The sequence below is a fragment of the Drosophila subobscura genome, chromosome O (genome assembly GCF_008121235.1).
Source record: "Drosophila subobscura isolate 14011-0131.10 chromosome O, UCBerk_Dsub_1.0, whole genome shotgun sequence".
Lineage (NCBI taxonomy): Eukaryota > Metazoa > Arthropoda > Insecta > Diptera > Drosophilidae > Drosophila > Drosophila subobscura.
The window spans coordinates 3565394-3590011 of NC_048533.1; the positions used below are offsets into that span (position 1 = coordinate 3565394).

At 43.3% G+C, this 24618-nt stretch overlaps 1 protein-coding gene across 23 annotated transcripts in view; it reads right to left on the reverse strand.

Moving 5' to 3' along the window:
* The window catches only part of LOC117899722 (glutamate-gated chloride channel), a 39048-nt gene extending 15579 nt beyond the window's left edge, over positions 1–23469 (reverse strand). For 16 of the 23 annotated variants that reach the window (XM_034809946.1, XM_034809959.1, XM_034809964.1 and 13 more), the window contains exons 1-3: positions 22867–23469; positions 1445–1633; positions 429–541 (exon numbers count right to left, since the gene is read on the reverse strand). In XM_034809946.1, coding sequence (XP_034665837.1) covers positions 429–541; positions 1445–1506 — 175 coding nt within the window. In that variant the 5' untranslated portion in view covers positions 1507–1633; positions 22867–23469. Of the gene's footprint in view, positions 1–32; positions 101–428; positions 542–1444; positions 1634–22866 lie in introns of all 23 variants that reach the window. The other 7 variants (XM_034809947.1, XM_034809962.1, XM_034809965.1 and 4 more) reach the window with 2 other exon arrangements.
* Positions 23470–24618: the final 1149 nt, after the last annotated feature.

Consider the following 24618-nt stretch of genomic DNA (forward strand, 5'->3'; position numbering starts at 1 on the left):
GGGTTGGGTTCTCCATGTGTGAGTGGACTTACCATTTTGATATCACTAATCGTCATAATACTTCGTACGAATAGATTGATTCTGACTATGGCGGGACCATCTGGCATAAAGTTTGGGGTTTAAATTGTGAGTTTATCGACAACATCTTGCAAAAAAGTGAATTTATAACTTAACTAAACTCTGAGCGAACTGAGTCTCAGCTTAATATAAACTAACCTAGTTAGTTAGTTACTTAGATTATCGCTATAATTTCTATTCGATTTTTCGTTATTTTCGTTATAACTAACACTAAATATCATGTGTTTATTTTTGAGAGCACTTGAAACGGAAAAAAGCTTAAAAAAAAACAAAAACACAAAACTCAAATTTAAGGGTATTCCAAATAGAGTAATAGTATTAGTTGGTGTTATATTAGAGGGTATGCTCACCTGTGCCATTGATTCCGGATGGTCGGATACGTGCGTCGTATTTGCCTGCACCTAAAATTTGATCTAAGACTTTTTTCTCCTTTTCTCGGAAATTTATTTTGGCATTATTTGCTCTGAAATCAGGATATGGGGATAACGTACGAACGGTATAATTTTATAAGCAAATTTTTCTTTGGACAAAAGCTTGAAATTTATGTTGAATATTTTTGGAAAAAAAGCTTCATACAGCATCGTTTTTTTTAAATATTTTTTTTTGATTTTGTTATGTACAAATTAGAGGTGGAATCAGAGTGTTTTTTATTTTGCATTAGAAAGAGAGAGATTATTATACACTGTCGCACTTATCAGAAGAAGAAACCAAAGTCACATAGAGGATGCGTATTTTCTGCTGACTCTGGCCTCGACTTGAGCGTAAATAATTCCAAAATTTATGCTCCGACAAAAATATTACACGAAAATTTAATTACATTTTAATGAGAGAAAAAGGCGTGGGGACGAGTAGTATTCTGTGTTTTTGTAAAGTAAAGTGGATGAAAGAGGCATAAACTACACGACTACTTCAGCCATTAAGTGGAGGAGGAGGAGGGGCATTAACCGATATATGTATCGTATTTACTGCCCCTCGAAAGCGAGGCATGGGCTCTGCTTCTGCAGTGTCTGTGCGCCACAAAAATTAATGACAATTGTATGTAAATTGCCATTTTGGAAAGCCACTTGCCCGGCGCTTAAGTGCTGATACTACAGACCCACGCGTAGGCAACAAATTATGAAGAAGCGGCTGGTTGGTTGGTGGTTTACTTTTAGCAGTTACAGTAAGCCGACTCAGACTGATGTGCAGCTGCGGAAAGGCGAGGCCGAAGTAGTACTAGGACACAGCTAGGCAAACACAAAAAATGATTAAAGCGGTAATAATACATAGGCAGAAAAATCAAGAAAAAGCTTATGCTGGTGGCTTAATATGAGAGTGTGTGTGTGTGTGTGAAGGTGGAATGGTTAGGTATCTACTGTGTACTTACAGTGAAGCACTGCAGAGGCTGGCAAAGTAAAAAATCGCCCAGAAATAGTGTCCACTGCCCATGGCTAGGCCTCGGTGTGTCTTTCTCCTGCTGTGTGTGTCCTTCGCTGCGTGGATATGGGTGTGGATCGCAGCGTTCTGCTCCTTCTCCTTCTCCTTAGCCTGCTCCTGCTGCTGATGTGTGTGGCCTCTGAAATGCGAAAGGGAGGGAGAAATATTAACTACTTTGATAATTCTATCGATACGGTACTTCATTGAATAATTTTCGGCACCGAACAAGCGCTCGGATTGCGCCTTGATTATGCCGCAGATTCAGTCTTGCACCTTGCCACCATGCATGGCCATGGCACCCTCGCACACTGCCATCCTGCGACCTGGGCCCAGGATGGGGTTGTGTGGCATTTGTGTGTGTGTGTGTGTGTGTGTGCGGCGTGTGATATTAAATTGGAAATCAAATTTAGACCAATTAACATGCCATTTTGGCCAATCTGTGCCCTGGCATCACCTGAAATGCAATTCAATCTATGCAACGGTCGTATGCAGCCTCCTTCCCTGTCTCTATCTGTATCTGTAGATGTGCAGCTCTCTGCGTCTCTATCTGTGGCTGTGTGCGTCTCTGTCTCCGCGTGTTGGCAATAAATTAAATTAATCCTGCGCTATGGCAGACACTTCCTGATTCCCAAAATGGAAAATTTAAAGGTTTTGCCACACCAATAAATGAAGCTTTAATCTGTTTCAGGAGGCAGCGGTGCATCCATTAAGTTGCATGAAAAATGAAAATTGCAATCCGCCACTCAGCCAACGCAATCCACACAAAAGACCATGGGGAATAAGGAGTTAAAGTCGTGTCGGGCCCAAAAGATGAAGTTGAAATGCTCTAACAATTGTCGATTCTTAAGAAGATATTTCAGGTATCTTTCAGAGATGTTTGGTTTTGAGCTAACGACTGAAAAGTTGTTCGCCTGAAAAAACAGGGAGAAATAAGACTATTTATCAGTAGAACTGTAGATCGATTTTGTTGATGTATCTCTTATGCATAGAATCCACTATTCATTCCTTATATCCTTCTTGAAATACTCTTTCAATGCATACTCCCACACACCCGCAGACATTCTTTGCTTACGCTGTCATTCTGATTCTCTTCTGTTCGTTTCATTTGTGCAACAATCATTATGGTTTGGGGGCATTTAAAACAATGCCACACACAATGACTGGCAATATCCCCAGCTGATATCTGTCGACCAGAGATGCCTGCCCCAAAAGAGAGGAAAGCCTGAATACCGAATGGAAAATGTGGAAATGCAAAATGGTAGATATTCGTAGTGGTTGAATGGGGAATGTGGGATGTGCCGTGTGCGTCTGTGCGTATATTGGAATCGAATTAATCCTTTTATAAGCATTTTTCTCTTCACTCCAGTGGTCGATGGGCTCCTGCTGCTGCTGCCTCTGCTGTTGCTGTTGCATGGGTGATAAGTGCGTGTGGCTGCCACGCCCATTTCTGACGCATATTCAGAGAGAGATAGAAAGACAGAGAGAGAGAGAGAGAGCGACGGACAGAGAGACGGGCAGACGAGACAGGCAGAACGAACGAACATCTGCCGTGGCCATGACCGAGTCGAGTGCCTTTATAGTTGTTGCAGGCGGCAGTAGGCAGCAGGCTGTAGGATCTCAATGCAAATAATCAATTTGTTGAAAGGGGCATGCAACACATACACAATGGGCATCATAATAGGGTGGAATGGCAACAGGCTACAAACAGGAGGCTGGACATAGCCATTCGATTGAGATTCGTTCGTGCTGTGTTAATTTGCTGCTGTTGCTGCTGCTACTACTGCGACTGCTGTGTCTTCAATTTGCAACCCATAAATACACGGACACCCCACTGGCTGCAGTTGTGGCCATAGTTGCAGATACAGATACACCGCAGGAAAAAGGCCAGAAAAGTAAGGCCACACCATGCACCCACCATCTGTGGGGTGCGTTGAGGGAAAAGCAAAGCAAGTGAAGTGATGCTCTTTGTCACCAGAGAGATTACATGCAAATTGCTTTTGGCATTGAAGAAATGTGTGAACAAAATTATGGCAAAAATATGATGGATTTGAACACACAGAAACATACTGACAAATATCTTTTGTCTGTGGTTACTATTCCTCTCTGCGTCTCCCATGCAAGTTCCGACATGAAGTTCGTTCATGTCTCGAAAGCCTAGATATTGTTTTTATAATTTTTCAGATCAGTCGCTGCGCGTTATACAAACAAATGTCAAACTTTATACGGCTACCTGCAACTAAGCACAATCCTTGCTCTGCCATGCAAGATTCGTGCCTGCCTCGAGGGGAGAAGGTGACGGTGAAAGGAGACTATGCAAAATTGTTGCTGCATTTCACATGGGAATTCTGCTTGGGCTGATCTTGCTGCTGGGTAAAACCGCATTTAAGTGATGTTTTGAAGCACGAAGCTTCTGCTTTTGTGATGCTCTATCGGTCTCTTTAAGTTCGCTGATATATGGAAGGGAAGTTTGCTCTCACCGATCCTTCGAGTACAACTTGATGCCAAAGCAGAATAAACACGCATTATGGTGTTATTTTTACCCCAATCAAAATCATAAGACCCAGCGGGGGGGAGTCATAATAAGCAGAAAAATAAAAGGAGAACCAGCGATTGCACTGGCAGAGAGGACATGGACCCTAGGAGGTCCCTTTTTTTTGTTGCGCTCTCTGTGTGTGTTTGTTTGTGTTTTGTTTTTTTGGCCCGCTGTCAAAGAAAGTTAACAATGCGAATGCGACTGCCAAATGTCCCACATTTTCAGCTTGCCAAAGCAGTTGGCGCCAAATGCCCCTACCCCACTCCCCCTTGCTCAAAGTGTGTGCTTAAATGTGTGTGTGTTTGTGTATGTATATGTGTGTGGTGTAAATGGGTTTACTTTTATTTCATTTGTTTGTGCGTGAGCGTGTGGTGTGGTCTCGTCGACACACTTTTTCCCAGCTAGGCAATGTGTGTCCCCCCACACACAGAAGCAACAACAACAAGAAACAACAGCACTGCTGTCAGTCAGCCGCTGGTTTTGAGCCGCCGTTTTAGCCGCCTTGGTATTTGGCCTGCTGTTGTTGTTGCTGCCACATGACACAAAAGTTGAATGAACGGCGTGGGAAACAGTGGCAAAAAACGATTTAAAGATTGATTATGACTGGAGTTGGAGGAATCTCTGGCAGAGATTCCATAATTGAAATGAATAAATGATAAAGTCTCACTGGGTGAGAGTAGCAGTAATGATCGAACATGTTGGCTCAGACAGTGATCGAACAGCATCCAACAGGTCCAGGCCATTTTGCATATTTTTAAATTTCGCTCAAAGTTACATTCCAGAAAGGATTCCGTTCCATTTGTGAATCCTGAGCGCCACCAATCTATCAGATTTATTTCACATATATTCATATTTTTGTTATACCAAAATCCCCGACATAAGTTCCTTCAATCACAATTTTGAAAAGATTATTCAAGGGGGATTTGGATTCCATTCAGGCAGGACTGGTGGGGGTTCAGGGGCTTGTGGGGCTTAAGGGGCCTTTATCCCCTTGCAACATAATTTCTTCCAGTGTTTCCAACACACACACGCACAACCACTACACACTCACTCACACACACACACACACACACTGATGTATGTATTTTTTTGCGTTTTATGCCGGGGCGCTCAGCGGCGCTTGTAGCTCGTTATGTTGATTGGATTTTGTGCCGAACGCCCGCACAGAACCAGAAAGTAGTCCACACTCACACACACACACACAGATTCATGCACACGCACACTATTAAGGCACTTGCGAATAAAGTCAAGTGTTATACGACGAGTGTGTGTCTGTGTATTGTGTATGCATGGCTGTGTGCGTGCCATAAAGCTCTGGGATTCAGTTTTTTTGTTGCTGCTTGTTGTTGTTTTATTCGTCCGCTACGCTACGTTTTGCTCCTCGTTTCGGTACGTTCCCCCGGGCCCCCCGTTCCTCTCGTTCTTATGACATGTACTATGCAAAAAATAAAGAATTTTACACTCTCGTTTTTCGCAATATGATTTCTCTCTCTCTCTCTGTCTCTGTGTATGCTCTCCCTCGCTCTCTTTGGTTTTATTTTCTTTGCTAAATTGTAAGTAAGTGGGCTTAGTAGCATTTTGCGTTTAGGACCTCTTTCTGTGTGTGCTAGGATTTGCATAAAGCTCTCACCTCCTCCGTGTTGGTGTGGCAGCAACGGAGACTTTTGACTAAACTTTAACATTTTCCCAGAGCAGAGAGCAGAGAGACTGAGAGCGACAGTTTCCACAGATAAACATTGAATTCAGTTCAAGCCGGAAACGACAACCACAATGGCCCCGCCGCCGCCGTTGCCGCTGTCGCTGCCGAGTTGGTTTGATGACATTTCGGCGAAAAAGCCAAAATTGGAAAAAGAAAAGCGAACGAAACGAGCAGACAGGCAGCGATACAGAAAGAGAGATACACGTGAAAGGTGTGTGTTTGCAAAAGGTCAAAGTGCGTTTGCATAGCAGCGAGAGAGAGAGAGAGGTGCTCTTGGAGTTTATTGGAGCAACTTAATAGCACTTTAAATTATTTGAATATTTACGTGCATTTTCTATCAAACTTTGGAGTTATTTCAGTAGTTTGTAGGCTGATGTGACATTTCTTAGATGTTGCTCCCAAATAAAATTCTTCAAAAACCTTTCGAAGTGCCTCCGAAGTGTTTCTAAAACCACTCTTGCAACCTCTAAAGTGTTTCCATGCTCTTACTTGGACTAACTAAAATGCCTCTAAGACCATAAAACCCTTTCTCCCTAACATTTTTGTACTTTCCTGCTAACTTTTCATTTCATTTTCCCATCAACTTTCTTTGCACATCTCGCAAATGTCAGAGCTTGAACTTTTCCCATCTCTCTGAGAGCTAGCAGAAGGAGGAGAGGCACCAAAAGGTCACGGCTCGCGTCCAATACACTCTATCCTTCCACCCTCTTCGTCTGCCTTTTGCTCCAACCGTCTAGCGTTCTGTCTCTGTTGCTCGCATGCGCTCATAATTAATTGAAATGTCAATACATTGTTTGTGCTGGCAAAAATATTAATGAAAGCAGCCGAAGGAGCAGGCAGGCAGCAGCCAGCCACCAGCAGCCAGCAGCCACCAGCCACCAAAGAAGAATCTCTAGCAGAAGGGCAGTGTGTGCTCTATTATTAGCCACCAAGGAGTAGGGTTAGGTGGGGGGAAGAGGGCAGGGAATATCATCTATCAAAAGGGTGGCGTATACGTGATATTTATTTATAGGAAGGAAAATCTGAACTTAAACTGGAAATTAACTTGCATGAAAATTGGTTGCTGCTGCGGAGAGGGTATGGGATTTATGGCCGTTAACAAATTGTACCTCTGGTCGCTCCCCGGCCGCCTCCTAGTGCCTGGCCAGAATGGGTCAATAAACCAAATAGTAGACCCCTAAAGGCGATAAAAATGATAGACCACTGGCATGCCACAGGGAGTAGGGAGGTAAAGGGGAACGTGTTTGCTTGTGTGTGGGACTGGGGCATGTGTGGGCGTGGCTGTAGTCAGGACAACACGCGATAAGCGCGCGATTAGAAGTCGTGCGCCGCTGCTGATGCTACGTCCACCGTTTGATTCCCTCTTAAAAATGCACACGCACGCAAGCCACACCACACATGGATACAGATACTCAGATAGATGCTAAATAAACACACACACACAGATACTAAACTCATACACACAAATACAGACACAAACAGTTAGACTTTTTCGCATACACATAAATCACATATTCACATGCGCTGCTTTGCGGCCATTTAATGGCTGTCAAGATAAGCTTTCAGGGCTTTCGCATTGCCTTCATGCTCCTGCCCCTCATGCCCCATGCCCCTCAGACACTCTTTCTCTCATCTTCTGCTTTGTAGCTGTGTTTGTGTTTGCATCTGCTGTCTGCCTGTGTGTGTCTCTGTCCCTGTCTGTGTGTTTGTGTGCCACAGTAAATAATTGCCTAAAAATGGCGCAAACGCTAAGCCGCTCGCCTGTCAAAGTGCATTTTACTGTCGGATCGCCATTCCGCTAGTAAGAGTGGCATGCCACGCCCTCCCACCCCCAAAACGTTGCATGTCAGTCCAGTAAATTGTAAAAAGATATATTTAAGATTTTGCAGAAACAAAAATGTTTCTCTTCTTGGAGTCTTTTCTGGCTATTTCAACAGTATCCGCCACTAATTCAATTCATTTTGAATATTTAAGGAAAATTACGATTAATATTAGAACCATTTTTACTACAGAATTTATAGGAAAATATGGATTTATTTTCCATATGTTTTGCGGCAAAGTTCAATAATTTTTAAAGTATTTTTTCAGAGATATATTTCAAATTTCAAGTAACTTGAGGCACAAACTGGACTGAGTTTTCCCTCTAGAAAATACTTTAAAAATCCAAGCAAACCTAAATATGGTAATCGGACTCTTATCCTCTTGGAAGACGTCTTTTCTTTCTGCTACTTTGCACCACCGCAAAACTTCGCCACATATTGACACTTTTGATGCTCTCCAAAAAGTATATTTCCATGTAGATATGAAAGCTTCTTAACTTTTCGCTTCTCTCCCTGCTCCTTGCATTAAATCATTGATCATCTTTTTGGTTGGCACAAACTTTTGGTTACCGCTCATATGAGTCTCTCATTCTCATGCTCATCCTGCTTGCTCGACTTTCAATTAATTCTGTGGATATTGAATGAGTAATCGGGAGGAATTGGCCGATGGAATGAAAACATTTCAATTAAGTGGAACTCCTGGAAGATTGAGGGCTCCAATGGGAGCAGAGCCTCGCAAAAACTTTTACATCAAATATCCCCGAAGGAATGGGCGGGGAGGATGCCCTCAAGTTTCCTTCAAGTTTCAAGTGGCCCCGAAAATAGTTGGCATTGCGCATACACTCGAGTATACTGCTGTATCCATCCAGCTGTATCCTGCTGCTACGAATGGGTATATCCTACTGCTGCTGCTGCTGCTGCTAGGGCACAGATACGGAACGAGGAGTATCTGCTGGATAGCTGGTGCTGGCGCTATCCAGTGGACGGATGGAAAGTGCTTGGCCAAATGGCCAAATCGTTAACCGAAAGCCGAGACTCCTCACTCACTTACTTGGGGTCCAAGGATTTTATGTCCTGCCATGGCAAGCTCCCGTCATGCCGCCTCCCACCACTCGCCTTCTCGGTTTCATTGTCAATTGACACTTTTTGTTGCCGCTCTTGGGGCGCTCCTTCTTGGGTGTCGCCACCGATTTGAGCTGCTGCTGTTGGTGCTGCAACTTGATTGCATTTTCACAGACTGAAAAGTGGGGGAACTGGAAACTGTTTGGTTTTTATGGCTGCTGCAGCCCCTCGACTGCTTATTGCTTTCCGGGGGTTTTTTCCTTGTTTTACTGCGAAAAGTTTTCTGTATTTTTTTTGTTCTGCTATTTTCTGTGCTTGTTGCAACATTAACTGTGTTGCAAATTGAAAGCGAAGCGAAGCGCTTGTTGCAACCTCTTGCGGTAGAGCAGGAGAGATTTATGTAGGCGATCAAAAAACCGTGCTGCTACTTTGGCTAATTAATTGCCATGGGAAATGAATATCAACTTAAATGTATTTAGTGTTTGATTAATGAATAATTGATGTCCGCACGGACTCGCGACCTGCCACAGGACTCTTTCACCTCGGCACAAAAAGGAAACACTTTCACTTGCACAAAAAAATAAAAGTTGAAATGAGCAGCAGCAGCTGGGTGGCTGGGTGGCTTTTCCACCTGCAGAAAAGGAGAGCTGGAAATCGTTGACATTTTTAGCTTCATTAATCATTCAAGTGGATCCTACCCCCTCCCCCACCGCAGTCACAATCCCATCCCTCGGACGTATGTACGCCCGTTCATTCGTCCGTTCGTCCGGTCTGTTATTAATTACAGAAATGGCATAAACCTCCACTCTGCAAACATTCAAGTCAATTAAAAGAGTGAAAAATAAATAAGCCAGTGAACAAAATATACATCACAGAGAGAGAGAGAGAGAGACACAGAGAGCGAGGAAAATCTCCCAGGAGGGTGTGGGCGGCAGGAAATGCCATTAAATGCAGAGGAAATTCAACAGCGGAGCAAAATCAGAGGAAAATCAGAGAAGCGTCCTATCAATGCTCATTTAAATTCATTTAACAAATATTCGAATTATCTCTCGAAAATAATCCATAAATTGTAATGCGCGATACGTGCCTCTCAAACTGATTCTATGTTTCCCTCATTTATTGCAATTTTAATTGAAATTCAAGTGAGCCAACACTACAGTAAATATGACTAGAAATATATGTTTCAATGGCAATATTATTTGGCAATAATTTTTGGTCATCCAGCTTTTTCCAGCTGCTTTACCATTTAGCTGTCACTTTTTTGGATTAATTTCTTTGAGTGTATAGGCTTGGGATAGCGCTCAATCTGTGGAGCACTAAATAAAACCCCATTTGAATATATTTGTTGATCATTTAAAAGCTATCAAAAATGTTTTGTGTCGATTTTATGTTTTTAAATTTCCATTTTTAACATTTTTTATGGATTTTTAAAAACAGTTTTCTCTACAGAAAATTAAATCTATTTCTCCTTCTCTCTCTCTCTCTCTCTCTCTCTTTAGAAGATTATCTGTTCTGATCTGAATTGATCTTCTGAAAAATTTGTTTAAAAATCTATACAAAATGTTAAAAAACATTTCTCGTTTGATCTTGTGAAAATTGTATATAAAATCAACACAAACATGGCACAAAGTGTAGCCAAAAGTATAGCAAAACTGTAGCAAACAAGTTTATGCAGAAAAGGAGAAAATTTACGAGGAATGGTAAAGGGTAGCGGGTAGGCGGTAAGGGGATAGGGATGGGGTTGGAGGGGGGGTTCCTGCGTTCCTTTTGTCCGCTTGGCCATAACCAGAAAATGACAAAAGCCATGTCAACAGCATGTTCAAGAGGGTTCCAGAGTCCGAGAAGAGAGAGCGGGAGAGAGGGTTACAGGGTTTCGAGTTCCAGTTAAGACAATGCCCCATGTGTCCGTGTGTCCTTATCCGTGTTGCTTGTGGCCAGAAAAGTCTTACAGAACTTCCTCAATTCTGACCCTCCCCGCTCTCTACTACTCCGTGCTCCGTTGGCCCTTCTCCAATTTTTGGTTACTTTTCCGTGTGCAAAGTCCCAAACAATGGACACGATAATTTATTCATATTTTATGCCACACACACACTATCTACTGCCTCCTGCCCTACCATTGCATGAATGAATTTTTAAATAATCGTAAATTTCTAAATTTACACAGGAGACACACGAAAGCGACACTGAAGACACATGGCTCCTGGGGGCAAGATAAGCCACACACAGAACGCAACCAAACAATGACCAAAAGTTGAAAAATCTTTCGGCAAACAAAAGGAATTTTAATGAATATTTTCTTGCATGGGATGATGCGGTCTCTGCTGCGAGAGTGTTGATAATTGCCACATAAATTTGTGCAACACTTAAAGGGAGAGAGAGACAATAGCAGAGCCAGAATGAGAGAGATGTAGAAACAGCAGCAGCAGCACTGGCAGCAGAGAGAGAGAGAGAGAGAGAGAGAGAGAGAGAGAAATGTGTGAAAACTATTTGAGAGATTTTCATTAGGTACGAGTATAAACAAAATGTCAGCGTTGACCCAACAATTTGGCTCTTAATATTTATTATGTATGTATTTACATAATGCATGCAATCAAATATTTCTCTCACATGAAAAGAGCACAGAGGCCCAGAGGAGAGCAGGAGGAGGGTTAAAATATGGGACATTTGAAGGTCGGGCCATTATAAATATTCAACGAGTTATTCGGCCAGACATTCAGACACAGAAATTTCGCATTTAAATTATATAAAATATGCAATGCGATGGTCAAAAGACGGCTGAAATCAGTGACAAAATGCCATGCGAAGAGGAATACTTCAAATATTCCATGGGGAATATATAATTTATAAAACTCCATTAGGAACCATTGCAAAATTCGAAGAAGGGTACATCCTTTGTTTATTTCTTTAATTCTATAATTTTAACTTTTTAGAAACTAAATTAGTTGAAATCTGTACCGATTGTTGATCGATATTGCCTTTCCATCAATAAAAGTAGGTAATTTCCGTACTAATCAAATATAATTTTGAAGTCTCATTCGATGGCTGAATGCCATTTATTTGAGGGTCATAAAATATAAATTCTAGAATAATTATAAAGTGGAATTTTTATCCCCAGATAACTGATTGAAAAATGCAACTGAAAACTGGCAAGCACCTCCGTGTGAATCCGCTAATGAGCTTTTGTTTGTGGTTTTGGTATTATAAATATCATTGAATTTGACGAGTGTTTGAGTGTTTCGAGTGTTTACCCATGAGTCTCATCAATTGCATAACGCACACACTTACACACACACACATACACGCAGATGTTAGATACACTTACGCGCTACTTGCAACGTCTCGCAGTCGGTGGCTGATGGCTGGTGTCTGGGTGCTTTTGGTTTTGGCTTTGGTGCCAAGAAATTTCTGAAGCGGGGCGGGGGCGGGGTGCAAGGCCAAACAACTAATTGCGGCGACACATAACTTGTTGCACGCCCCCCTCCGCCCGCATCCAACCTTAGTGTCACGCCTCCACGCTGCCACACATGCCACATGTGTGTAATGTAATGCCGCAGATAGACGGAGCGGATAGACGGAAGAACTATTGCCAACAACAACAAGGGCAACAGCGACAGCAGCGAATTGCATTAGCCATCGCTTCATGGTGTGTGTGTGTGTGTGTGTGTTTTGCCTGTGCGTGGCTGTGTGCGTAGCTGTGAGGTACAGAGGCGAGGCGAGTAGAAGGCCCCGAGGTCACATCGCTTGTCTCTTGTTTGACAATAAACAAAGTCAAAGTATCTTCTATCTACTGGCTACTGTCACTGCCACTGCTACTGCAAACCTCCCCCCGTGACAATGGATTTTTCTTATTTTTTGTCTGGTTTTTCATATTTGTTTGATTTGTTAGCCAAATATGCAGAGGGCTAATGAAATATCTGTTGTGTATATGTACATAGTAGCTATAGAAAGGAGCAGAATTAACTTTACAGGGAGGTAAGTGCTATGAGGAAAACTTGAGAAAAGGTAGAAGTGAGGATTTGATAGAGGATGCGGAAATAGGGGATGGAGTTTCGTTTTGAAATTTGATTCTGGGGAAAGATTTGTATGAGAGACGGAGTTGAGAATCACATTCTGAAGAGATTGGAAAGAAATATTTCTATATCTTTATTTATTCTACAAAAGTCCATTTAAATGTGCATCAATTACAATAAGTGTTTTCTTATTTATCTATCTACTTACTGGTTGAATTTTTAATCTTTTTATTTATTTCTCTATCAATTTATTTATAGATTTATTCACCGATTTGCTGATTTATCTACACATGTACATATGTATGTATATGTACATATATATTTCGGTTAGTCTTTATCTTTTGTAAATATATTTCTATGTAAATTTTTTTTTCCTCTTTATCCCTTTCTCGTGTAATCTACCTTAAAATAGTTTTTACCTTTGAGTTTTTACCACCTTTAGATCATTAGAGAACTTCCCACTAAAATAATAACGAGTAGCTTTCAGTTTTATCACAAACCATCAACATAAATTCTTTTATCTATGCAGCCAACGATCTGCATCTGCCAGATAGCTTTCACACCAGCTGCTTCCACAGATAAACAGATAACACAACCTGCCACCCACTATTTCGACCTACCATTTCCATTTGCCAAATGGATTCTTATCGTTCTGCCACTTTAACGCTTACACTACATGCCCCTTCCCCCTTTCGTTGATATATGTATAGAGAAATATTAAAACCGGATAAACAGTTTTACAGGAAGACAGCAGACAGCGACAGGCAATGGCAGGGCAACGGTAGCTGGATCTTTATAAAGTTATTTGAAAACCCTTGATGGCCAATATCCAGCCAGGCAGGCAGCATGTGGCACCGCAAAGAGAGGAACCACAGAAACACAGAAAGGGGAACCAGAACCGAAACGAAACGAACCGAGGAACCCTTGGACCTCGAACGTTGCGGACATTACGTTTATGGTCTGCCGATGGGCCCTGAGAGCGGGCTAAGAGCTTAATAAAATTATGTGACGATGATTGCCTCTGGAAACCCTTTCCACATGCCCCCAAATGCAGCACTAGCAGCAGCTGCTACTGCTACTGCCTCTTGCGTCTTGCCCCTGCCTCTTCCCTGTGGTGGCGGTGCTGTTGGCTCCGCTTCTGCAGCATGGCTGCCACTTGAAAAACGCATTAAGGCTGCAGTTTTTGTGGCAGTGGCATTTGTACGAAAGCGTATATTATGTATATACAAAATATATATATACATACATATTTCTACATGTATTTGCATGCGAAATATATCGTATAGTACGAGTTGGCTGCTCGCTCGCTCTCTCGTGGCCTCTATGCATGCCAGAGTGGTTTGTTGATTGCATGTTAAAAGGCCTTCGCCTACGAGAGACTCACTCCTTCGGGCACCATGCACCACGCCACATGCTGCAGAAGCCTCTCCTACCTTCGCCTACTCCTCCTACTGCTGCTGTTGCTACTCCTGCAGCATCTCCTGCTTCTCCGAATGCTGCTGCTGCTCCTCTTCCTGGTCTGCTGGTGGTACCTCCCCGTCTGCCATGAAATTTAATTAAAAACTTGTGTGCCATGAAATTACATTTCAACGTGAGTTTCCTCTGCAAGTGTATGCGTGTGTGTGTGTGTGTGTGTGTGTATGGCACGTACATCAGGTGCCACACCACACCACGCCCCACAGAAAAGTTGATTTTTATGTAAAAATGTTCAAAAGGAAAAATTGAACAAAAAAACAAGAAGAAGGAGGAAAATAAGTCGCTCGACTTCCTCTTTGGGGCATCGTTCTCTGATGGAAGTCGTTTGTGGCTTGCCGCTGGCTGTTGCACCACACACCACCCTTTGGGGCGAGTCCCTTAGGGGGCAGTGCAGTGCATAGTCCTTAAGTTACGCAAATTAAACGGGGAAATATATTTTATATACCCATATCGATTCATTTCCCTTTCTGAATTATTGAACACTCCAAACGGCTCACTGGACTCCAATTTGACAGGCAAAAATCAGTTTTCCATCTGTGGAAATTCAATTTGATAAGCGTCGAACCCGGGAGGGCTTTTCGGACTATCAATTTCGACCATTTTTTATTGCAATTAAAGTGGACAGCGAAACAGCGACTCAAAAAGAGAAGAGAGAGTGGAAAAAAGTATCTACAAAATGGGAGGGAAATTTAACAGGGAAATGGCATGCCAGCTCCGATTTTCCATCGAATTTTCGAGTTTTTTTTTTCACTGCACTTAATCCAATATAGAAATAAATGCAGAAATGCAATAAATAGCAACAACAGATCCCCAGATGCTCCGAGGTTTTCATAGAATTCCTATTGCTTCATATGCTATAATTATCTCAAAAATAAACTCTCTGACACGAAAATTCCCTGGGATTTCCTATAAATATTTGATGTGTTCATAAATTCCCAAGAATGCTCCCGTTGAACACAAAGCAACATAAAGGAACCTTTTAAAAGAAAGAAGACAAAACTATAATCCTTACGATAAACTGTTAAGGAGAATTTCCGCTTGGATTTCAGGACCATTTCGCTGCCCGCCCCAATTAGGCTAAGCTATCGCCCGGGGTGTACAATCGCTGTCTCCCTCTCTCTCACTCTAGCTCATAATTTATTTACGGTTTAATTCGCATTATAAATGCAAATCTCGCTTCTGGCCCAATCCGCCCCCGCAATCTAATTGCAACACCTTTTGTGTGTTTCAGCTGTTGCTCCTCTGCTGTTTCTCTCTCTGCTCTGCGTTCTGCTCTCGAAGCATATTTGTTATGCAAAAATCGCTGCTTTTGCACCCAAGTTTTGCATATTTCAATTAGGAATTACACATACGGTACCGCGAGGGTTAGGGGGAGATAGAGAGAGAGAGTGAGAGAGTGGACTCTCGCTCTTAGGAAAATCCGCTTAAAACTTATTCAATTAAAGTTTCAGTTCCATGGAGTAGCAGGCTGGCAAGCAGGCAGCATGAGGGGATGGGATGGGGGGCAACAAATTCGAGTCGTAAAAATGGCGACCATAGCAAACGAGCAAACAACAGCAGTAAATGCCACACAACTATGGAGAGAAATGAATGCCGCATAAAAATATGCACATAAAGTGTGTATAATATTTGTGCAGAGGGAATACGGAATACAGAGGATTACGAAGGATACAACAGAGAGGGAGGGAGGGAGGGAGGTTGAGCTGTAAAAAATGCAACAAAAAATAGGCAGCTACAAAGCAACGATATTTAGATACCCTTGAATGTAAAAAGTTACTGGAACTGGTATTCTTTGGTTCGCAAATTCTGAAATAATTACTGCTTAATTAATTACTACTTAATTCATAGAAACACGCTGTCAAACTTCATGGCGGGGCTTTTTTCTGCCCCTGCCTTACAAAAAAGTCTACATTTATGAGCACAAAATGTTGTGTGTAGTACCTGAACTCTCTGAGAATTGATAGCCGATTTCGGCTGTGGAGTAAAGTCGATTGTGGTTCTCTCTTTGCTTCCTTTTCTTGCTTAACCAGCACCACACCAATGTCCAGCATACCTCTTGAAGGGTATTCAAAACTACTAGATCCCCTTGCACACGGAACAGGGACAGGGGGAACACAGAAATGTGGCAAATAAATCAGCAGTCACTTGGTGTTGGCCCTGGCCATAACGATTGTGGGTTGCATGGGTGGGTGTTTGTGGGTGCGGGTGTGGGTATGTGGGTGCTGCTACTGCTGCTTGTCAGCCATTTGCTGGATTTATTTACGTGACATTACAGCGCAGAGACCGGAAGGACATCCCCATGCACGGAATACTAGAAAAGGGAATACTGGGAATGGTTTTTCTTGCATGTATTGAACGGATGGAAATTCCTTTCATTGATCCCCACACGAGCGTCGCCATTTTTCGTGGAAAGGTTAGAAATATTTTTCTACGAATTTTATTTTTGGGATAAAAAATGTTTTTTAGCTTTTCCTTTTGATGTTTTTTGTTTCTTCTTTCCCCTTTTCTCTATTTTCTCTGCTGCCATTTTGCTTTGTCGACTATTTTGCGTGCCTTTGCCTGTTATATTTGGGTGTTGATAATAATCTGAAAATCAGCTTAAAAATCTGCGCCCCAGCAAACATCAGACTAATATCAGCCACGAAAATAATTCTGAAACTATGAAAACTCCTGTACATACAAAAAAAGTTGCTGAAAAACAAGCAGAAAGGGGAATAGTCATGGCTAAAAAAAGAGGCAAGGCAACAAATATTTTTGTACAATTTAGTTTTCATTTTCATTTTATTTTTTGGGGGTTGGTAATAGGCATGGCGTGGCGTGCCAGTGGCGTCTATCTTTTATTTACCCGCTGGCCGCAGACGCCACAACAAAGCAGACATTTTCAGACGCTATGTACTGAGTGTGAGTGAGTGTTGTGTGCGTGGGGCCAGAACTATACAGCAAACGTGACTTATTTGAAATTTATGTACTTTTTAGCCCAAGCGTCGCACTAACTCCGAAAAAAAATCCCAAAAATCCCAAAAAAGGTAAGGCAAATACCCTGCAATTTATGGACTAAATTCATGCCCAGCCTTATCTTTCTTGTGGCAGGAGCACGGCCTGAGCTTTTGTATTTTGTTGTTTTTTTTTGGCAAAAGCTTAATTAGAAAAAACATAGAAGAATGGATAATCGCGTGGGGGCGGGGCAGTTGTGGCGTATGTGCAATATGCAAATGCAAATGCATGAACCCCCCGCAGCAGCAACAACCATTCACAAATTTAAATCAACGAGCACACAGTTTTCCTTTCTCTTCCCCCCCTCCCTTCACCACTCTTTCACTCTTTTCTCCCTTTGCTGTGTTCCATTTCGTTTCGTTTTTCAGCTCGTGTCACACACGCCATTCACTTGTTGGAGCCCTGCCACCGCCCCGCCCCACCCGGTGCCATTTGGCCCCCTCGTTCGCTACTGCTGTTCGACATGCATCGATTACATAAACGGAGGGAGGCAGCAGCAGCAGGCAACAGCAGCAGCAGACAGCAGGAGAAGGGGCGGCCCGTAGGATGTAGGACCATGAGCATAAGTCACGAAGCTTTTGCTAATGATGAGGGCCTTGATGCTTTTTCAATTAACCAAATGTGTGACACAGAGATTTGGCAGGCAGGGCAGGACGCAGCAGAAGGTAGCAACAGCAGTGATGCAGGAGGAATGGAAAATTCAGAGGAGAATGAGAGCATGCGATAGAGATTCAGTGGAGAAGAAGCGCAGCAGCTCAGCGATTCACTGACTGGAAGGACAACTACGTGTGCCACGGGTACATAAATCAAACTGAAGGCAGTTGTTTTGTCCTTTCTCTACACAGAGAACACACTCTCTGAGACTCTCACCAACTTTCCCCCACAAAAGAAGTGGCTGCTTTGAAGATCTTTGATCTTAAAGATGCGCGGCAAGAAAGAAAAGGAGAAAATGAGTAGGAAACAAATTCTAAAGCCTCTTTGTACTTTTCTGTATGTACCTTTGCGTTTGAATTTCATTAGAAATGGCCGTTAATTGTGTCGTTGGTTGCATGACTGTGTCTCACCTTTAACAGTCTGTTACCTCGAGGCTGATTGCGGCCGCTCCTGCTCTCCATCTATATACATATATATTACTTTCAAAGATTATGGTTTCACCTAGTCTCTCACTATCTATCCATATTTCCCTGTTGCTGTTACAGGACTCCCACTCTATTGCCATGCCCTGCCATCATCCATCTTTTGGAGTGCCTGTGTAGGAGGAACGTTTGACTCCTGATGAATGAATGTTGTGCAGCCAATAAATCCATTTATGCTAAGCACTTGCTTATTATTATAATCCTCTGCTGTCGTAGCAGCAGCAGCAGCATCAGACACACTGCCACACAGAGACACGCCCCGAGACTCTGATGAACATTTAACCCTAATTTGCATTTATGTTGCACATTGCCAGGCGGAGGGTGCGGCATAGCTGAGCAGAGGATGAGACTGTGGATCTCTGGTTCTGTGATTACCTGTGCCATAGAGCTTCTTCATCCCCCTCCTCCCCCTTCTCCCACTCTTCGTCTCTGTCCCTCTTTTGTATCATTCGTCAGGCAATAAAAGCAGTTCGCAAAAATATAAAACACACATACATACAGAGGAGGGGGAATAGCTGAATGGCATGGGCGTGGGCGTGGTGGGATGTCTACTTATGAACTCACCTTAATTAAACGTGATTAAGTAGATTTCCCTCGTTTTTCTGCTCAACGAACTGTTTAGTTGTTGTCGATGCGGGTGTGTGCCATGTGTGTGGTGTGTATCTGTGTGTGTAATTATAACCACTGTTGTGTGTGTGGCTGTGTATGACCTGTACTTATTAACTGGCATTTATTGTTGTTCTTTTTCTCTCTCTCTCTCTCTCTCTCTCTCTCTCTCTCTCTCTCTCTCTATGGATGGCAGGTGGCATGTGGAAAAGGTGGCCGCAAAAAGGCCGCGGAGGGTACGAGTACTTTATCATTGAGTTTGCGGATGAGCAAAAGAAAAAAGTTGTGGCTTAGTGGGAGTTTGAATGCGAAAATGTATCTTAATTTGATTGATTTTACGGGAAATATCGATGCATATGATACAGAAATAGGGTTCTAATCGGGCCACAACTTTGTGGAATGGAATCCCAATGGCGTTTTGGATAGTTTTCGATGGGAAAAGAAAAACAGATAAAATAAATAAAAGTGATTTGATGGGAAATAAGGAGTGAAATGAAATCTGGATAGTTTAACCATGGGGAACTACGAATAAACGAAGTTCTGAATAGTTTAGAGATGGAAAATCTAAGAATACAGCCAATTCGGAGTGATTTTATCGCAAATAAAGTTAAAATATAATTTATTTGAATGGTTCTTGTTAGGAAATGTCCAAGAATACAAAACTACGTAGAAAATAGACAGAATTTAAGAAATTTGTCTAGAATTTCATGAAAAATCCCAATGAAATCTCTAGATTTCATTGTAAACTGCATGAAGAAACTTCCGAAATCAACAATTTTTCAGCCCAGAAAATGTTCAGGCTAGAACCTATTCCTCCTATGCGTAGAATTTCCTCGTATCTGGCCTCGCAGTTCGCTCAAATATATTTCACTCTAAGGAGTTTTAACGCTCCCCGAACAATTGTCATAAATTCTTTACACTCCCCAACTCTGCCCCGCGCTTGGAACAAGTGCCCCAATTAAAGTAGAATCGTTTTGGAAAATCTCGTTGCTTCTTTGGTGGATTGCTTGGCTGCTTGCCGATGCTGCCCCTAACTATGGTTCCCATGAGGGTATTCAAGTTTTCGGTTGCTACAAAACCCAACCGAAAATTAGCATTCAATTTTCATGTTTATTCTACGAGTTCTCTGCCGGTCTCTCCCGGTCTCTGGGAATCTCATTCTCCATTGTTGGTTCGTTGAGCAGCGATAGATGCTTGGGTTCTCTTGCTCTGGAGCAGGGGCTTTTCCCTTGCCTCTGCCACACTTTGTGTGTAATTTAGTTTCGTTTGTTTGGCATGAAAATGAATTTGTATTATTGTTTGGCATTAATTTGCCTTATTAATTACGTTTATGCGAGTGGACTGCAGAGTTTTTTTTCTCTACTTATTTTGTGGATTGTCTATAGAGTGGATGCTCGTCCATGACCCTCCCTGCCGCTGGTTGCTCTGCAGTAGATCTCTCTGCTACTGCTGGCTCCTCTTCTCAGACTCGGGACGGACTTCTCCCTGTCTACCGCGTTTCTATGATTTTTACCGACCCACTCTGCTGCCTCCCACACAGTTGTGTGATTTTCCCAGGGGGCAATTTCGAGCATTGGCTGTGCGGTGCGGGCAATCAAATAAATAATGAGGACGACGACTGTGTGGCACAGCCGCTGCCCCATCCACAACGTCTGTTGCTGCTGTCGTCAACTTTTGTTTAATATGCGCAAAACGTTGCTAGAACTTTTCTTCCACTGATGCCACTGCCGCCGCTACTTGTCATCGTTCAACAGAAATGTTGCCAAAGCCTTTGAAAATCTTTTGGCCCCAGAGTTGAGTTGACTTGAGTTGAGAGTCCTTTCTGCCTCGCCCACTAGAGGATTGTCTATGGCAACCGCGAAGCATCTCTCTCTCCCTCCCACTGTCTGCCTGTCTATGTTCTCTATAATTGCCTTCTTTTTTTTTGGCCTCAAAAGCATCTGTGTATCTATGAAATGTTCTGGCAGCATTCAATTTAACCCCCCCTTTGACTGCAATTTTTCAATTCCCGGGCTTCCTTCTGGCTTCCCGGCTTGGAATTGCAATTCAATTTGATTTGTGCCACGTGGCATTATATTTTGAGTTGCGACTGCAACAACTCGCTGACTCTTGAGCTTTCTTTTGAAGGAAAAGGATTCACCTTTTGTCAGAGAACAACAACCGAGAGGAGAAACAGGAAGCAGCGAAAGCAGAGCAAAATTTAAATGTCAACGCTGATGAAGCTAAAGGCTGTGCCACTCATCATAAAAATCACATTCGCAGGCGCATCCTACATCCGTATTCGCTCGTACAACATCCTTCCAGGGAGGTCCTTCTACCCTGCTCTATGCGACTTTCCTTCCTTGGCTCCCCTGCTCACTTGTTCATCCTCTATGGCTCTCTTCTTCAGCGTATATCCTCTAGAAACCCTTTTCTCCTTGCCGCGTTCCCTCACAAAAGGCTCCCGCGTCAACCTCAAGCAGCGCACTAGGCCACGCTGATTTGTACACAGGACAACGCTGGAGAAGGAGCAGGAGAAGCTACAGGGGAGGACACAGCACAGCATAGCACAACACAGTGGGTACAAGAAATATACTTCCGTGTTGATTGTTTTGTTTTGTTTTGCTTTGCTTTGTTTGGCTTTTACTTCGTGGAAACAGAAGACGAGGAGGAGCAGGAGGCATGGAATGAGCAGAAAGGGGAGTATAAATTGAGAGGAAGAATGGCTAGATGGGATGACTGTGGGGGAGGGGAAGGAAGAATGTTTTGCAGCTACCAGCCAAAAGATAGGACAGGACGACGCCCATAAAAAGTGACTACGTCTGCGAAAATCACTTTAAAAACAAGTGAAAGGAGAAAGGACACGAAACGCAAAGAAAAGAAACGAAACGAGGAAGCAACAAAAAAATGGACATGGAGTCGTAGTCTCCTGCGAGTCTGGGAGGCTGAAAGGCAAACCTGTCCATCAACAAAACTATTGCAACAATAAACAAGGAACAATTTGACAATTGAAGTGCTTCCTGCAGGACAAGAAAAGATGGCAACAAAAAAGAAAGCCAGAAAGTGGGCTAGAAAAAGAGGCAAGCGAAGGGGAAATGTGGGGGAAAAGCAGCAGTAAGAAAGAAGGCTAAGAAAAGCAGGCAAGGAGAAGCAGGACAAGAGTAGCACCAAAATGGGATTCGTAGGGTTCCCCATTGCGAGAGGGGGAGCCATTCGAAGGAGCCTGGCAGCAGGCAGCACTTGAGCACAGTTTCCGGTCATTTACACGTACGCACACACACACACACATGCACATGTCAATCTCTGCGTGAGTCTATGTGTGACACAGTGTGCTACATTTTTTATTGGCATCAAAAAAAGTGTTGCGCTCTCTGTCGCTCTCTCTCTCTCTTTGCCGCTCTCCGCTCTTTGGGAAACGCTAGCCAAAAAAAAAATTAATGGCCCCCGGTAATCACAAATGAAATTTCCACCAAATTAGACCAAGGTCAGTGGCGGTAGGGGAGATTAGGAAGGATGGAGGTGTGAGCTACTGCTACACATGCTAGCAATTTAAACCAAACGGAGCAAGGGCTTCGCAAAAGTATGCTACGGGAAATTATCAGCGATAATTGTAGACCCCTCCGCCCGTCATCCTCCAAGAAAAAACAAAACTTCTAAAGTTCATTTTTTGTTGTTTGTTGTGCAGGGCGAGGAGTGGTAAAAATATGAAAGCAAAAAGATTAAAGGAGGTAGTGGGGGAATGGTTGAAGGCAATAACAAGCGAACTAAAATGTCTGAAAGGAACAAAATTGTGGGCTTTTCTCACAGACTCCACGTGCAGCAGCAGCAGCCTCAGTAATCTCTGCCTCTGCCACTGCCTCCCAGTCTCTGACTCTCTCTCAATCTCCGTCTCTTGAATCTCTCTTTTATACGCTCTCTCTCTCTCTCTCTTTGCGCAGCTGCTGGTCCTGCAGGATCAGGGTGTGGTGAGTTATGCTGCTGGCTGGCTGCTGCTGCTGTTATGCTGTGCTGCTGCTGCTGCTGGAAAAGCGTCGGAAAAATGTCTTGTGGGCCCTACCTTCTGCTGGCGTCGTCGTTGACTTCTGATTTTCCTGCTGCTTGGCTGCGCGTTGCTGGGATTCTGTCGCTGCTTCTCTGCTGCTGTCGCTGCTTCTGCTGCTGATATGTGGACACGGACACTCACTCACACTTTTGTCGGGCACTGGTTGGCAGGGGGTGGGGAGGGCACCAGCACTCGCTCTCTCACACACTCGCACACACACACAGGCACTGGCTCGTCGGGACACTCACACACACACGCGGCGCGGCGCATTGACAATTGTCGTTCGCTGTCTTTTTGTTGCTATTGCTGTTGTTGTTGTTGCTCTATTTTTGTTGTTGCCCCTTTTTATATTTCGCGCAATTATAATTCACATTTTCCACCGACGTATCTCAGATTTTGTTGTATGTGGCATTCATGTCGGCTGTTTGTTTGTCTCTCGGTCTCACTCTATCTCTCTTGCTCACTGCTCTTCTCTCTCGCTCTCTCTCTTGTGAGCAAGTGTGTGTGTGCGCGTGTGTGTTTGTCAGTTCTTTTTTGGTCACAAATATCGACACAGTCGATGCACACTTCCGCTTTGGTCAACCGAACACGTCAACTGTCTGCACCTGACTGACTGAATGCTGCCGCTGCCTGCCAGTGGCCCCAGTGGCTGTGGGAAAGTCTCTAAAAAGTTTTTCCGCTGACAGAGAGAGAGAGAGAGGAAAAGCATCAGCAGCAGAAAAGAGAGAGTGGATGTTGTGGATGCTGTTGAAATTCCGCTGCTGTCGCTCTCTTGCGCTCTCTTCTGCTGTTTCTGCTGCTGTTTGGCGTTCGCTGGCCCTTTGTTTTGATTTATTTTTTTTGTGGTAGGCCTTTTTTTGGGTACAAGAATTCCAGCAGCGTCCAAGAGTTGGTACATGGATGGTCCATGGTCCATTTTATACCAAAAACTAACTAAAAATAATATGCTGCCCCTACTGTTTTAAGCCTAGTGTCTCCCTGCTCCACTCCTTGGGTTGGATTCAGCAAGGGGCACGAACTGGGGGACGCTGTACATTGCCCTTTCTCCCTCCCAAAAGCAAATGCAAATCCACTTCGGCAAAATCATTCGAAGCGCAAAAATTGGCGCTGACTGCAAACAAAGCAACAACAAAAATATAAGAGAAACTCGGGCATGAAAAATACTCAGACCCAGAAAATAAATATCATAAAAATATGAAAAATAAATAAATGAGGCAGGAAGAGAGGTAGGTGGGTGTGGGGTGTTGGTGCAATGGGGTCCATATATAAATATAAATATTTGGGAACCAGCTACAGTTACGTCTCGGCTTAACAAAAGGGCTACGGCTGCTGGCTGATGTCTGCTCCTGCTGTCCGATTCGGGTTTACGGGGGGTCAATTGGGTGAGGGTGAGTAAGAGAGGGTTATGGGTATGGGTTATAAATGGTGAGTGGGGTGTACGCGAATAGATTTAACAGATGAGTTCCAGGAGGAGGTCTACAATGGAGGAGTTTGCTGCAAAAGTGGTTCCAATTGGGTTTCAAAAGGGTACTCCAAAGGGTCTTTCAAAGGGTTTGCCAAAGGGTTTCCATAGGGTTTTCCAAAGGTGTTTCCATATGTTCCAAAGGGCCAGTTTGCGTTCCAATGCTCGTTCCAAAGGGCGTTCCAAAGTTCGTTCCAAAGGGCGTTCCAAGAGACCTTCCAATTGATGTTTAAAAGGGTTTTTGGAAGGGGGTTCAAGGGTCTGCCTCCGTGACTTCTAAGGGTTTTCCATAATGGTAGTGGGCT